Source organism: Carlito syrichta, unplaced genomic scaffold (genome assembly GCF_000164805.1).
Source record: "Carlito syrichta isolate Samal-C Ts95f unplaced genomic scaffold, Tarsius_syrichta-2.0.1 Scaffold106284, whole genome shotgun sequence".
NCBI lineage: Eukaryota > Metazoa > Chordata > Mammalia > Primates > Tarsiidae > Carlito > Carlito syrichta.
Genome location: NW_007050380.1, coordinates 6420 through 22819, shown reverse-complemented (window position 1 = coordinate 22819; position 16400 = coordinate 6420). Strand labels below are relative to the sequence as shown.

Below are 16400 nucleotides of genomic sequence, written 5' to 3'. Positions count from 1 at the left end.
CAGGGCCACCAGTCACGAGTCGACCGTCTCCAAGGCTCACGCACGCAGGCATGGCCGCCACTCAACGCAACCGGGGGAGAGGGGACACCCGGCCACAGCTCCCTCAGGCCAGGAGCAGTTGTGGGGCACCTGCCTGCCCACCCGCCCTGGGGCACTCAGACACGCACAGCCCTCCGCAGGAAGAGGCTGTCCCCTGACAGGTGGTAGGCGCTCAGGAGTCCCCCGAGGATGCGGATTGTGCTCTCGAAGAGGTTGACATCCACATCCTTCTCAAAGCGCAACCTCTTGGACACCCACTTCCGGGCTTCTTCGAATTCTAGGGTACAAACAGCAAAGGACAAGGAAGCAAATGAGTGGCTGATCTGTGTCCTGGAGTATGTCAATCTCCTGCAGGGTTTCCACGTCACCTTCCATCTCAAAGGGGTAAACCTGGAACTTTCCAACATATGTGGATAAAACAGAGCCAGTTGCGCAACCGCTGTGAACACCAGCGGTTGCCAAAGGCCATGATAGAGAAGACCGAATGAGTGGCTGGCTGGTGGTCTTTAACCTATTAAAAAATTTGGCAAATGTTTAAAATATTCCTTAAGAAGTAACTAAGGCTGGGCGCACTGGCTCACACCTATAATCCCAGCACTTTGGGAGGCTGAGGTGAGGGGACTGCCTGAGCCCACAGGTTTGAGACCAGCCTGGGCAACTTGGCGAGACCTTGTGTCTACAATAAATCAAAAAATTAGTAGTTCCGGCTACTTGGAAGACTGAGGCGGAAAGACTGCCCGAACCCAGCAGGTCGAGGCTGAGGTGGCTGTGAGTGTGCCACTGCACTCCAGCCTGGGCGACAGAACGAGACTCCAATGTGGGGGCAAAAAAAGTAAGGTACAGTGGCTCGTGCCTGTGATTCTGGCACTCTGGGAGGATTACTTGAGCCTCAAAGTTTGAGACCAGCCTGGGCAACATGGTGAGACCTCGTCTCCATAACAAAAACAAAAAAATTAGCTGGGCCTGGCAGTGCACGCCTGTAGTTCCAGCTACTCAGGCAATGAGGCAAGTGGATCGTCAGAGCCCAGGAGGTCAAGGCTGCAGTGAGCTAAGATTGTGCCACTGCACTCCAGCCTGGGTGGTAGAGAGACTCCAACTCAGAAAATACCTAAGTAAAATAAAGAAAAACAAATGTTCCATAAACAACAACTGTAGACACACACTCCCCGCATCCACCAGAGCCGCGTGTCTAGGGAGGCCAGGCCAGGTGGACACAGGCCTGGGTCCTTCAGCACCGCCCACCAGCCCAGCAGACTCAGACTGGGAATGCCCCTGGAAGCCCCCAGAGGCAACCTCCGCTCTCACAGAGGACAGGGACGGCTGTCCGATGTGCTCGGGGCTGGATGCTGGGACAGGCACTGCCACACCAGGCACACCCACTCCGGAGCCCTGGAGCGGACGTCCCGCTCTGCTGGAGAGGGTAGCCGCGACCCTGTGTGTGACCCTCACGCAGGGCGTCGGCCCGGGCAGTCGCATGGAGGACTGGCCCCCAGAGTGACCCCATACCTTTCCTCAGCCCCAAGATCCACATGGTGTCCAGGGCGTCGATGAGCGTGAGGCCCAAGCCAAACCACTCGCTGAAGGACCTGGACACGGGCTTCAGCTCGTCGTGGCCCCAGGCGAACCTGCGGTACCCCTTCCACGCGTGCAGGAAGGCATCGATCACCCCCTGCTGCCGGTCGTTCGGACGTGCTAGGAGAGGAGACACGGTGGTGGGGCCGTGGTCCTGGTGTCAGGTCACTGATGGAGATGCTCTGGTGGGTGCCTCTGTGACCCCTGGGGCATGCACGGAGTAACAGGGCAGGTAGGCAGCGGCAAGCGCAGCGAAGGCTGGACACAGAGGCAGGACCCCTGGGGGGACGGGGCCAGCCAGGGCAAGGCAGACCCTTGGGGGATAAGACCAGCCCAGGAGTGAGGGGAGCCTCGGGGAACAGGGTCAGCCCAAAGCCAGGGGGACCCTTGGGGGAACCTGGCCTGTCCAGGGCAAGGGGGGAAGCTTCAGGGCGATGGGCCAGCCCAGGGCAGGGGGGACCCTCGGGGGAACGCGGCCTGCCCAGGGGCGACAGGGAGACACCGCCTGCCCAAGGGTGAGGGGGACTCTTGGTGGAACGCAGCCTGCCCAGGGGCAAAGGTGACCCTCGGGGAGAGGTGGCTTGTTGTGGGCGGCAGCTGGCAGGGCCAGCACACTTGTGTCATGGGCCTGGGCAGGAATGTTTGCCTCAGGCCTCAGTGGCCTCTGGCCAAATGGGAAAAGGGCAGACCCCCGAGGGCTGCTGGACAGGCCCTGAAGCAGCAGGCAAGGCTACAGGGTCCTAGGTGCTGCCGTGTACAACACGGACTCAGAAGAGCCAGCACTGACAGCGGGGGCTCTATCACGCTCTGCCGGGCTGGCTTCAGGCGGTCACAGAGAAAGTGACACGGTACAGACACGCTGACGTCTATCAGGAGAGCTGCCAGCGGTGACCTCGCTCTTATCTGGGATGTTTTCCTCCCCCATTTGTGAAGAAAACACACAACAGACTCCCACGTGGAGACTCGTGTGTCACGGCCCATCCACAACCTCTCACGTGAGGTCCTGGGCCACTCCTGCTGCTGCCACAGCTTGGTCCATCCGTGTGCAATGCCACAGGGACTGCCACGTGTTCCTCACATGCCGGGGTTGCTCCCTCCAAGGGCAGCATGGCCAGAGCGGAGCCCCACAGGCAGCAGACGGCCCCAGCAGTGACTACCCTAAGCCTTCATGTTCCTTTCTGAAGGCTGGGACTGCGCAGGGACTCCGCGCCGAGGGCCTGTGAGACACGAGGCGGCCAGGCATGTGTGGAGCCTCGCCCCGGCCACCGCCAAGTGAGCCTGCCACGGAGAGACTCTGGAACACAGCAGCATCAGAGCTGCCAGATTCACAGGCCCGGGTGAGTGGACGGGCTGCGTGCCCCGTGCAACCCGGCCCAGGCCCAGAGCAGCAAAATCAGACCTCCCGACACACACGCCCTCTCCTGCAGCCAAGGGCTCAGACACCTGACAACAGGCCACAGAGGGGCCACACGCTGCCAAGGGAGGGGACTGAGGACCCAGACAGCCAGTGCATGCCGAAGGACAAGTTGCACCGCGGCCCGGCAGGGCCAGGTGCCACGGCCCAGACCCCGCGCCCACCCTCAGAATGCAGGCGGCCAACGAGGCACAGGCGGGGCCTCACCTGGTTGGCTCTGCATCCGGGCCGGCGGCACTTCGGGCCTGGTGGGCAAGTCCGCTCTGCGCGAAGGGGCCTCGGTGCCCTGCTCAGGCTCAATCATGGCTCCCCGCCAGCTTTGGGAGAGAAGGATAGTGGTCAGCGGCAGTAGGCGCGGCTCCACATCCCCTGCCCCACCATGCCAAGGCAGGGCCTGAGCCACGGGGCCTGCCGCCCTGCCCTGCAAGGCTGCTGTGTGGGAGGAAAACGGCGGGGGTCCCGAATACCCAGGCCTGGGAGTCGGGATCACGGCGCTGTCCCATGGGAGTGGCCGAAGTCAGAGACTGCAGAGCGGGGGGCCGAGAGAAACTGCACTGTGGCAGGAAGCGGCAGCTGGAGGCTGAGGGCCTCTCTGGCGGAGGACAGAGAACCTGTCAGCTAAACTGGGATGTGAGCAGCCATGAGGTGAACGAGGATGCTGGGATGGATTGCCACACAGAGGGGGCCTGTCTCTAGACACGGGATATACGGCCACTCACAGTCCTAGAGCACAATCACTGGGCTGGAGATCAGGAGTGGGCAGGAGCCTGCCCACAGCCTCCCAGCTGTCACAGGACACACACGTTCTCTTACGGACCATGATGGGCCTGGCTCAGCCAAATGCCTTGGGTTTTTTTGGAGTCAGAGTCTCACTCTGTCACCCAGACTGGAGTGCAGTGGCATGCTCACGGCCACCGCAGCCTCGGCTTGCTGGGCTCAGGCGATCCATCCACCCTAGCCTTCCAAGTAGCTGGAACCACAGGCACGTGCCACCACGTCCAGCTAGCCAAACGTCTTTTGAATCCGTGACAGCTCGTGTCTCAGGAATACAAGCGCAGTACATTTACAAGCTCAGGTCAAAGTGTTCTTTTGCTCTGAAAGTAAAACTGTTCATCTGTACAAATGCCACCAAGAGCTGTGGGGCCACGTTCTCTCAGGGGTACTCCCTCGCCTGCTCTGGCCTGTGCTCCTGAGGCCAGGGTTTCCAATCCCGCTTCCCCAGCTCTCCAGGCTGAGGGAGCCCGTCTCAGCCACTCCTGCTGACAGCCCCCCACCTGGTCCCTGTCCGCTTCGAAAGCCTCAGGAGCAGAGCTCGGGTCTGGCCCCCAACCCTAGCCAGACTCACCGTGGGGAGCAGAGGGCCGGCAGGGAGCCCAGCCCTCAGCTCCAGCACACCAAGTGTGTGCTTGAAACCTCAAATGAGCAGGATGTGAGGCTGACACCCTCAGCATCGAGGCTCCCTGGGATCCTACAACCTGGACAGCCCCCTGGGAGCCTGGGCACAGCAGCAACCCCCTTCGCTCTGCTTTCTGCCCAGCCAGAGGGGCTCGGGAAAGGGGGCGGCCCAGGCAGCCAGCCGTGCACCTCCATGGCTGCCTGCTGCCAGAGGGAAAGGCCCAAGCCTCGTCCCCGTCCCCAGGCCGTCCCCTCCATGCCCCGAGCCACACTCACAACCTTCACACACGTGACATGTGGCCTTGTTCCAACACCACTGCCGCTCACAAGGAGCGGTCCTTGACCCAACTCGCTCAGACCTCTAGTTCTTAACACTTCATTCTGTAACCTGAGTTTAACAAAGAGAGACTACAGAGCACGTCTTGTCTGTTGCAAATGGAAAGCAGGCTTTAGACTGATGCTGGTTCTCGCCGTCTTGTTTTTGGAGCACAACAGCCTCCTTGCAGAGCGGCCGCCCACCCAGACCGCCCCTGCTGCTCCGTACCTGATGCCCGTCCTCTGTGCCTCCTCCTCCTGGGCATTGTCGGGGACTTCCTCCCTTTGCTCAGCATCATCCTGTGTCCCATCCTTCAAGTCCTTCCCAGGGGCTCTGATCTGCAGGTGGGGCGGTTCCCAGCGGACAGGCTTTTGAGGCTTCTACGCAAAACCCAGAGGACTCGTGAAAACCACGCAACCACCTCCGAGCTGCTCCTCCTGCCACACCTCACACTCGCCCCTCAGACGCAGACCCACTTCCCCCGGGGCTATGGAGGCTGGCCATACAGAGCTCGCCCTCTCGACACTGGTTTCCATGCGAAACACCACCTGCAGACTTGGGAGATGCGCTCCGTGGAGCGGCTTGTGAGCACAGCCCCAGATGAAGGGGCTGAACCCTGCTGGAGTATTTCCAGACTGTCACAGATCCTAAGAGCAAACGAGAGAAGGCTGGAACAGAGACCCTGGGGGCTCCAGGCCGCTCCCGGGCCTCCGACTCTTCACGCCCACAACAGAGAGCAAGGGCTCCAATGACAGAACCCAGCGTCCCCGTGCCCCACCAGGCGGACACGGGCCCAGCCCTGAGCTGTGCACTTCACGCGCGTAGACAAGGTCCCATCCTCCTCCTCCCATGAGACAGGGCCAAGGAGGAGCAACTCTGAGGGACCATTTACTCCACGACAAGCCTCCCATGTCTCTGAGAGCCTGACTTCTTCCCTCCGATGGCCGCCGTGTTCCGTGGCAACCCAACCACCGTTTTGTGCCACTGTTCCCCAACAGAAGTTGAAAGGATGCACAGTTACTAAAAATTAGGCAGCAATTTCAACCCTTCGCACTCGGAGAAATCTCGAGTTTCACCTACCAGCCAACAGACTGTACTCCTTTTACAAAATAGTGAAAAACACATCACTTCATGTTAAATTGTATAGCACTGGAACCAATTACTGTAATGGATTTGGTTTATAATGGAATTTTGGACACCGAGGAACTTTTGACCAAAAAAGATCAAAATTTGATATCTCATATTTTCCTAATGCGTGGTAACATGTGAAACAGCCACCGACATGCACTGCTGGCTCACAGACACATATTGTGCCACAGGACTTGTTGGACTTCTTCCACCTGGTGTTCTTCTATTCAAGCAGACCAATGCAGCCTCGTTTTCTTCCTCCCAAACATACATGTCCTTGTATTTCTTTTAGTTGGAGTCTCACTCCGCCGCCCAGGCTGGAGCGCAGTGGCACACGCACGGCCACCTCAGCCTTCCAAGTAGCCAGAACTAGGGGTGCGCGCTACCATGCCCGGCTCATTTCTGATTTACTAGAGACGGGGTCTCACCAAGTTACCCAGGCTGGTTTCAAACCTGTGGGCTCAGGCAATCCTCTCACTTAGGCCTTTCAAAGTGCTAGGATTACAGGCTTGAGCCACCGAGCCTGGCCTCTTCCTCCCAATTAATGATATGTAATTTCTTGTCCAGTCTACTGTTCAAAGATGTGGAAGGACACACTCGTGATTCCTGGAAACCACTTCTCAACCGATCGATCAAATCTCAGTATATATTCCATCCCTTTATTTGCTTTTTTGTGCAATTTGAATGAGCCGGGCGTGGTAGCGCACAACTGTAGTTCAGCTACTTGGAAAGCTGAGGTGAGAGGATCGCCTGAGCCCAGGAGGTCGAGGCTGCGGTGGCCGTGAGTGTGCCACTGCACTCCGGTCTGGGCAACAGAGTGAGACCCTGACTAAAAAAAAAAAAAAAAAAAGTCTGACTGGTACCCTATGATCTAAAGGGATGTTCATCATATGTCACAAGGGAAGAAAGCGAGCAGTGCAGCAGAGGACGGGTGAGTCCTGCCTTTTTTTTTTGAGTTGGAGTCTTACTCTGTCGCCCAGAGGCGTGCAGTGGCCGCTCCCGGCCACTGCAGCCTCGACCTGCTGGGTTCCGGCGATCCTTCTACCTCAGCCTTCCAAGTAGCTGGAACTACAGGCGTGCGCTTACCACGCCCAGCTGATTTTTGATTTATTGTAGAGATGAGGTCTTGTCAAGTTGCCCAGGCGGGTCTCGGACCCGTGGGCTCAGGCAATCCACTCACCTTGGCCTCCCAAAGTGCTGGGATTACAGGCTGAGCCACCGAGCCCGGCCCAAGTCCTGCCTTTATTATGCACAGCTCCAAGACCCTTCACAGGCACCGTATGGGCAGTCAGGAAAGACTTGCGAGGCTGTGGCCAGGTCTGCCTTGCAGGCCTGCGCTCAGGTGGAGGTGGTGCCTGAAACTGCTTGTTAGATAGCTCCACTTGTCTCAATGAGCACAGAGTCATCTTGCAAATACAAGGCAACTTTATTAGAAGAACAATGAAGCAGTGATATCCTATTACATGCATTTTTATACTTGTCTGCAAGTCATTCATTATGAAGGATACCAAGGAGAAAAGCCTCTGCTGAAATGTGCCTATGTGTAAAATTACCAGCGCTAACATGCCTTCAAAAAAGGGGTTCACCAACCTATCCCCCCAGCAGCACGGAAAGCCAATTTGTCAGTTTGCTGCTCTGCATAGATTACTGACCATCTTCTTTCAAGTCTGCTGATGGGCTAAAAAAATAATTAAAAGTTTAAACTGTGCTGTCCACAAAAGACTCGCTTTAAATCCAAAACACAAGTTGAAAATAAAAGGATAGAAACAAGATATTCCATGCAAACAGTAACCAAAAGAGAGAAGGGTGGCTCCACCAACATTAGACAAAATGTACTTCGAATCCGAAAGGCTCCCAGAGACAAGGGCAGTACCTGTTGACAGGTCAGCTCACCCAATAGATACAGTTATGACAAACACAAACACGTCCAGCAACAGACCCCCAGATATCTAACACAAAGTGACAGAACTGGAAGAAGACAGACAGTTCTGAGCGACAGCTGAAGATGTCAATGCCCTGTGCCAACAACGGACACAAAGGTGGACGGAAGTCAAGGGAGCAGAGGCCGCGAGTTGCACAAGAGACCAGCTGTACCTAATGGCCAGGTCAGAACACTCCACCCAGCAAGAGAACACATGGCCATCTTCGGTGCGCAAGTTCCCTCTCCCGTGTGGTTACAGCTGCCAGTCCTTCCCTCTGTAGCTTCTCAGCTTCGTGTCCTCCTCCACCAGGGCTGCTAAGTGCTGTCCCAGTGTCTCCCAATACACGGTCCTAGTTTCTTACAGCCTTGCATGCTAAATGGCAGGGACACGTTCTGAGAAAGGCGTCACAAGGTAATTTCAATATTGTGCAGTCATCACACTTTCTTAAGCCTGGGGGGCACCGCCTACTGCATACTGAGGCTACAAACCTGTGCCGCATGACTGTACTGAATACCACAGGCACCCGTAACACTGTGGTTGTTTGTGGTCTAAATACACAGTGAAAATACAGCATACAAGATGAAAAAGGTACACCATGGACGGAGTTTGTAGAATTGGGCGATGTGACAAGGGACGAGCAGTGGGTGGATGTGATGGCCCAGGACATGGCATCGCTGTGCACTACTGTGGACTTCACTAACACTACACTTAGCCACACTAAGCTTCATTCACTGCAGAGATGAGGTCTTGCCAAGTGGCCTAGGTGGGTCTCGAACCCCTGGGCTCAGGCAATCCTCTCGCCTCGGCCCCCCAAAGTGCTGGGATTATGGCGTGAGCCACCACACTGAGCCTTAGTTTTTACACTTGTTTGTTAAAAACGAAGACACAAACACATGTCTTTGCTGGGGCCTGCAAAGGACCATCAATGCCCTGTCTTCCACTTCCACGTCTTGCCCCACTGGAAGGTCTTCGGGGCAGTCACACGCATGGACTCGCCATCCCCTGTGATAACAACGCGTGCTTCCGGACACCTCCTGAAGGACCTGCCTGAGGCTGTTTCACAGCCAACTTTCTCACTAAGCAGGAGCACGCTCCAAAATAATACTTAGTACAGTAAGGCATAAATCGGTGACAGCCTATTCCATCAAGCACCACACACTAGACATGACTGCGTGTGCTAGACTCTTGTATGGCTGGCAGCACAATGGGTCTGGTGGTCCACAGACACGTGGGAAGCGCCCAGTGCTACGACGGCCACTTCGCTAAGTGACAGGAATGTTTCAGCCCCATTATAATCTCAAGGGACACCCCCACAGATGGGTTCACTGTTGACTGAAACATCATTCCACGGCACATGACCGTACATGGCTCTCTGTGGGGCTTACTTTTGGCTTGCTGGATGGAACAGATCTACCTTCATTTTTCCCACAGATGGCCAGCTGTCCCAAGGTCATTCACTGAAGAGTCTACCCTTGACCATCACTCGAAGTGTCTCACATGAAGCGCTCCTGTAAGTTCCTTCTCTCTTTCTGGACTCTAATTCAGGTCCATCATGGACTCGCCTGGTCTTTCTGTTTCCCTTGGTCTCTCAGCCACTGGACTCTCCACTTCCCTGCTACTCAGTCCAGCACGGAGGGTCAGAAGGAGCTCCTGGGATTATATCACTGAGACTGCCCAACCTCAAATTACCCTCATGGGGCACGTGGCAATACAATGGGTACCCGGCCCATGCCAGGGGGAGACAGTGCCAGTTAGAAGCCCAAACTCCACCTGCATGCAGCCTACTTATGCAGAAAATTCTCACTTATACCACAAACTCTAAAATAAAATTTAAATAAAATCATCACGAGTTTAATAATCACAGTTTTATGATCCTGTAGGGAAATTCATCTGAGATTTACCCCCAAATATTCTTTTCCATATGAATTTTAGAATCTTCTTCTCAAACTTCTTTTAAAAACAGAAGGTCCCGTGGGTTCGTGACCCACCTGGGCAACTTGGTGAGACCTCATCTCTACAATAAATCAAAAAACTAGCCGGGTGTGGTAGCATGTGCCTGTAGTTCCAGGTACTCGGAAGGCTGAGGTGGAAGGATCGCCGGAGCCCGGCAGGTTGAGGCTGCGGTGGCCGGGAGCGGCCGCTGCACTCCAGTCTGGCCGACAGAGTGAGACTCCAACTCAAAAAACAAAACAAAAAAAACAGAAGGCAAAATTTTGATGGGAATTCAATGGATTTAAAGGTTAATTTAGGGAGAATTTAAATCTTTACAGCAGAAGAAGACAGTGTCTAATTACTCAGGTCTTTTTAAAAGTCTCTGGCTTCTGTAGTTTTATTCATACCGATCTTGTACATCCTAATGTCAGGATTACTCCTATGAACTCATTAATATTCTTCTCTTGCTATTGCGATAGAGATCTCTTTGCAATAGTATTTTCTTTTCTTTTTCCTTTGTAGTTGGAGTCTTACTCTGTCACCCAGGCTGGAGCATAGGGACACACTCATGGACACTGCAGTCTTGATTGGCTGGGCTCAGGCAATCCTTCCACCTCAGCCTTCCCAGTAGCTGGAACTACAGGAGCATACTACCATGCCCAACTTATTTTTTTATTTATTGTAGAGACAAGGTCTCACCAAGTTGCCCAGGCTGGTCTCGAACCCCTGAGCTAAGGCAATCCTCTCGCCTCGGCCTTCCAAAGTGCTGGGATGACAGGCTTGAGCCACCGAGCCTGGCTTCAATAGTATTTTCTAATTCGTTATTACTGGCATATAGCAGAGTTCTCTGAAACTCTAATCTGTAAGCCTGATGGAGTCATAAGCAGCATAACTCATAAAACATTCAAACATACAATACAGGAAAACATTAAACTCACAGGATACTCAAAGGACATGGACACTCCACAGAATGGGACAGCACGGGGGGGGGTTATTCATTGCCTTGAAAGCAGCCAAACCTTTCTTTTTTTCTTTCTTCTTTTTGACTTTCAGAGACATGGTCTCACTGTGACCTAGGCTGGAGTACAGCAGTGCTTCACTGCAGCCTCAAGCTCCTGCCCTTATGCAATCCTTCTGCCTCAGCCTCCCAAATAGCTGAGACTATCCATGCCACCACACCTAGCTAATTATCATTTTTTTTGTAGACATGGGCTCTCGCTATGTTGCCCAGGCTGGTCTGGAACTCCTGGGCTCAAGCAATCCTCTTGCCTCAGCCTCCCAAAGTGCTAGGATCACAGGTGTGAACTACCACACCTGACCTGAAAATGGCCAACTTTTACAAGAGAAAAACAAATGTCCATGAAAAGCAGACACCAGGCTGGGCACAGTGGCTCAAGTCTGTAATCCCAGCACTTTGGGAGACCGAGGCAGGAGGAATGCCTCAGATCAGGGGTTCGAGACCAGCCTGGGCAACTTGGCGAGACCTCATCTCTACAAGAAGAAGAAAAAAAAATAGGCAGGCAGGTCGTGCCTGTAGTTCCAGCTATTTGGAAGGCTGAGGCAGAAGGATTCCCTGAACCCAGCAGGTCAAGGCTGTGGTGGCTGTAAGCATGCCACTGCACTCCAGCCTGAGCAACAGAATGAGACTCCAACTCAAAAAAAAAGAAAAAAAGAAAAGGAAAACAGACACCATTTTTTGTTTGTTTTTTACTTTTTATTTTTTATTTCTGAGTCGAAGTCTCACTCTGTTGTCCAGGTTGAAGTACAGTGGCATGATCGTAGCTCACTATGGCCTCGACCTCCCGGGCTGAGGTGATCCTTTGACCTCAGCTTCCCAAGTAGCTGGGACTATAGGCACAGGCCACCAAACCTGGCTAATTTTAAAAACTTTTTGTAAAGATGATGTCTTGCTGTGTTGCTCAGGCTGGTCTCGAACTCCTGGGCTCAAGCAATCCTCCCTCCTTGGCCTCCCAGAGTGCTGGGATTACACAGGTGTGAGCCGCCATGCCCGGCCTAGATACGTTTTGACCGTCACATCAGAAACATTTCCAACATGAAAACACCAAATGCTGCCAGGATACCAACTGATTGCTACTCTCAGGCACTGCAGGGAGGCAAATTCTAGAACAATTTTAGGTGTGACACAGATCCTAAGAGTTTAAAACGTCGCAACCTTTAACTGAATAATGGTTTATGTACAAAAGATGTAACTGGAACATTATGTATACGTGAAGAACGAATGCTCAATAAATACTGCAGCAACTTGTATTCATACAATGGAAAACAGCTATACAAATGTGTATGAAAGGGAACATTCTGTAATGTGCACAGAAAAACAGGATGCAAATTCAGATTCTGGTCCTCAATTATGAACACGTGTGTATTCTAATGAAACTACTAAAATAAATACACCAAATATTTCAAAAGCTCCCCTTTGTGGAAGAATAACAGGTAGCACTTTTTCCCTTATATACCTTTCTTTTTTTTTGAGTTGGAGTTTCCCTCCATCTCTCAGGCCGGAGTGCAGTAGCATGCTCATGGCCACCCCAGCATCAACCTGTTGGGCCTCAGGCGATCCTTCCGCCTCAGTCTACCTTGTAGCCAGAACTACAGGCACGTGCTACCACACTCAGCTAATTTTTTGATTTACTGTAGAGAAGAGGTCTTGCTAAGTTGCCCAGGCTGTTCTCGAACCTGTGGGCTTAGGCAATCCCCTCAACTCAGCCTCCCAAAGCGCTGGGAATACAGGCTTGAGCTACCACGCCCGGCCTATATACTTTTCAAAAGGTCCCGTTTTCTCTCCTCAACACACATAACATTTGAAGCAGTCTAAGAAGTTAAAATGATACCAAAAAAGGGTCTGGACAAAATAACGCCTCACTCTGGACAAGAGCAAGAGACTGAGCAGGAGAGGAGGTGCAGGCAGTATCCGGAAGGGCAGTCCCAAGTCCACACAGGAGAAGGACAGAATATTCATCACGCACTGCCCCAGCTGCTCCTGGACGCCAGACACTGGCTTACGAGAGTACATGAGAAGCTTATAAGAGAGAGGTGGAAACACATCTTTCAACGGGAAAAAAATGCCATGATCTGTTTTCATGTAATTACGAGACTCCATATGCAAAACAGAGACCAAAGAAAGGGAAGGAAACATCTATTAGCTTTAAAGAAAATTTGGTTTTTATAAACAGACCCTGGTCCAAGTCAGAACTCACATCTGACCAGGGTGGGATGGTGGCCCCATAATTGTTCAAGGACAGGATCCTCGGACCAGGCACAGCTCCTTCCAGGGCAGTTCCTGACCCCACACTCTGCCCGTGACATTACTCTCGTAGCAGCTGTGTGTCTACAAAATACCACCTTTCCCAGAGAAGGCCGTGGCGTACCTTCTGCTTCTGCAACGGCTGCTCTCCACTGAGCTGATGGCAGTTTCTGAGACACAACTTATGAACACACGATTCCCACAGTGTGAAGGCGGCACAGCTCACGAGGGCAACACTCCCTTCTCCCAGATCCCTGGGCAGGGTCCGGTTCCACCCACTCCCTCCCCACAGGAGCCATCTGGGGTCAGCAACCACCCCTAAGGCCGTGGTTAGAAAGCACTTTCTGTCATGGCCCTGCAGGGAAGTGAAACCTCCACCTGGCCCTGAAGACTCGAGGTGCTACTGCAACTCCTAGACACAGTCTCGGCCCTGTCAGCAGCAGAAACCCACACCCAAGGGCCTCTACAGGTCCCGGGAGCCAATTCGGTCGGTGCCAACCCTGGAACCCCAACAGCACTCACATGCCGGCCCCTCCTTCCTGAAGGCCTCTACTGACGGCATTGTTTCCTGACCCCCTGTAGTCTCCACTGCCCCATCATCCTCTCCCGCTGCAAGCTTCTCAGCCTGGGGCACCCCAGGCCTCTGCCCAGTCCCTTCTTCCATCCCATCCTAACAGAAAACGCACAACGCTTGTGCCTGGAAACTCCTGAGACCTGTCTCCCCTGGGAGACCTCAACACCACCCACTGACACCTCCCAGGGATCTCACACTCGACCAATCTGAAACGGAGCGCCTCAGTGTCCCCAGACTGGTCTGCTCGGCCTCAGACGGCCCCTCCACCCAGGTCACCTTCCTCCTGCACACTGCCCAGTTCTATGGAGCTTTTCTCCAACCACACGGCGTCCCCCAGCCCAGCAGCCCCCACTCCCACTCCCCGCCTCCCGCCCTCCACCGTCTCTGCCCAGCGGCCAGTCCAGTTTCCACAGCATACATCTCAGACGAGCTGGCAGCACTGAGCCACCCTGCCCACACCCCTCCAGGACCTGCAGGACCCTGGCGGGGCTAATCCAAGCTTCACTTGCTCTCCCAGCCCTGGGAACTTCACATCCCTTTGCAGGCCGGTGTCCTCCTTCCTTGGCTGTCTCACTTGGGCTCAAGCCTGGCTCTGCCCCCCCTGCCTGGTGCCAGCGGCTTCTCAGCCTTCAGAAGGCTCCCCTGGTACTACATCCTCAGAGAGGCTGCTCGCACCCTCAGGACCAGCCCTGCCATCATTCCGCTGTCCCGTTCTCTTCCACACAGGATGCCACCACATGCCACCTACCCCTCCCTGTTTGGTGCTGGCTTCTCAACAGCCTCTGCTGCCGGCCAGTGGCCTCCGAGAGAAGGGACTGGTCTGCTTTATTCACCACTGCGCAGCCAGCAATTAAGATGGGAACTGGCCCATGGCCGGTGTTCAAAGAGAACGAAGGACTGAACACACCCAGTTCCCCCAAGCATCACCCAGCCAGCCCAGAAGGCGTGCCTGTGAGGCTGCGCACGGGACAAGTGGCGAGGAAGACAACTCCTCATGGTCTGCTGGAAACAGTATTTGCTACTTGAGATGTTTCCGGAACAGACCCCAGCTGTGACTCCACACAATTCCCTGACATACCTTAGACAAAACCTCCAGGGTGTCTTGAGGGTTGGCATCTGCCTTCTGAGGAGCTGGTAAGACGGGTGGGTTTGCTGGCTTCAGCCCAGGGATTTCTGGCCTCAGCCTCTCCTCTTCTGCTGACCTGATATTCAGAGCTGAACAAAAGATCAATTTCATCCCAAATACGCCACAGAGCCCAGAAGAGATTTAACCTGCTTAATGAACACACCTGGCATGCCTTATCTACCATAGAACGCCATCATGAGACCTGACAGTCACTGCCGTGAATTCACAAACGGCCGAGACAGCAGTCCTTTCCAGAGCACTAGGCAGCTCGTGTTCTTATCTACAACACACAACCCCAACTAGTTCACCTTAGTACTTTCCATTCTGGAAAGAACGAGATGGTGGAGACAGGCAACTTATCTGAGCAACTGCAGGAGCTCTCTAGCTTTTCCCCTGAAAGAAGCAATCTTAGAGAAATGCAGGAGAGCTGGATACGATGGCTTACGCCTGTGCTGGGAGGCAGAAGCAAGAGAAGTGCCAGAGCCCAGGGGTTCGAGATCAGCCTGGATAATTTGGCAAGACCTCATCTCTGCAATAAATCAAAAAATTAGCTGGGCGTGGTGGCACCTGCCTGTGATTCCAGCTACTTGGAAGGCTGAGGTGGAAGGATCGCCTGAGCCCAGCAGGTCAAGGCTGTGGTGGCCATGAGTGTGCCACTGCACTCCAGCCTGGGCGACGGAGTGAGACACACACACAAATGCAGAAGAGAGTCCTGCATCCTCACCAGAACTTTCACAAATGCTACAAAGTCAGTGTGACTATTCAGGCGAAGCATTCAGTTCAAGCTGATGACCTGACTGACTGCACGAAAGAGAAAGAGGGAGGGAGAGAAAGAGGAAGGAAGGAGGAGACGGGGGGAGGGGCTGGGGATATCAGTACTTACACCAGAACCGTGAAAGCAGTCAGACAGCCTCAAATTAACAACTACGTCCTAGCTAGTTGGTTAAACAGAGCTCTACCTTTCTCTTCCTTCCTTGCCAATCCATTGCCATATGTGCCTCCCGGAACTCTCAGGTAGAATGCAGGATTGCTTCTGCCCAATCAGCCCTCAACCCAGACGTCACTGTCAGCTAGCTGCTTCCGATACCTTTCCAAGGGTCAGCCAAGTTGATGTAAGACAGGAGTCCACAGAGAATCAGAAAGGCCAGGAGGAAGAGAATCACGTTCCGCTGCAATCTTGACAGCTGCTTCCATTTCTAAGGGAGGAACAGAAAACGCCGTTCCCTCCTGAAAAGACGACACGTGAAAGTCTTCGGTTGTCACAGACTCAGTGAGGACAATGAGGGATTCAGAAGGATCCAGTGTTCTGGTGTGTTTGTTTCGGGTGGGGAAACAATCCCTCTCAGCAGGGACGATGCGGCTGGGACAAAGCTACAGATGCCACAACCTACTAGTCCCGGTGAGACGAGAATAAAAGCAGACGTAGAAACATCTCCGTCCGGTCTCGCGGTGCTGTGCTGCAGGCACCCGACCCGGCCGGGCACATGCCCTGTCCGGGAGGTGGGCGTCACTGCCGTCAGCCCACGGCCACCACGAACACACCAGCAGCCAGCCGAGTGGGGCTCGTGACCCACTGCCTGAGAGGAACCCACACCACGGGAACTTCAGGTTTCCGCTCCAAGAGGGACCGGCGCCCGGGTCGGGGCGGCGCAGAAGCGGGAACGAACCCCAGGCCGTCCTCCCCCGACGGCCCGCAGGCCTCGGGCGGCTCGGGCGCGGC

The 16400-nt window shown here is 54.2% G+C and overlaps 1 protein-coding gene across 1 annotated transcript in view; it reads right to left on the bottom strand.

Moving 5' to 3' along the window:
• The window catches only part of MAN1B1 (mannosidase alpha class 1B member 1), a gene marked incomplete at its 5' end in the record, with an annotated part of 26226 nt that overhangs the window by 4058 nt on the left and 5768 nt on the right, over positions 1-16400 (bottom strand). Inside the window, 6 exons of the mRNA XM_021716822.1 lie at positions 168-316; positions 1546-1731; positions 3233-3342; positions 4965-5116; positions 14633-14769; positions 15768-15876. Of these exons, the coding sequence (XP_021572497.1) occupies positions 168-316; positions 1546-1731; positions 3233-3342; positions 4965-5116; positions 14633-14769; positions 15768-15876 (843 nt within the window). The remainder of the gene's footprint in view (positions 1-167; positions 317-1545; positions 1732-3232; positions 3343-4964; positions 5117-14632; positions 14770-15767; positions 15877-16400) is intronic.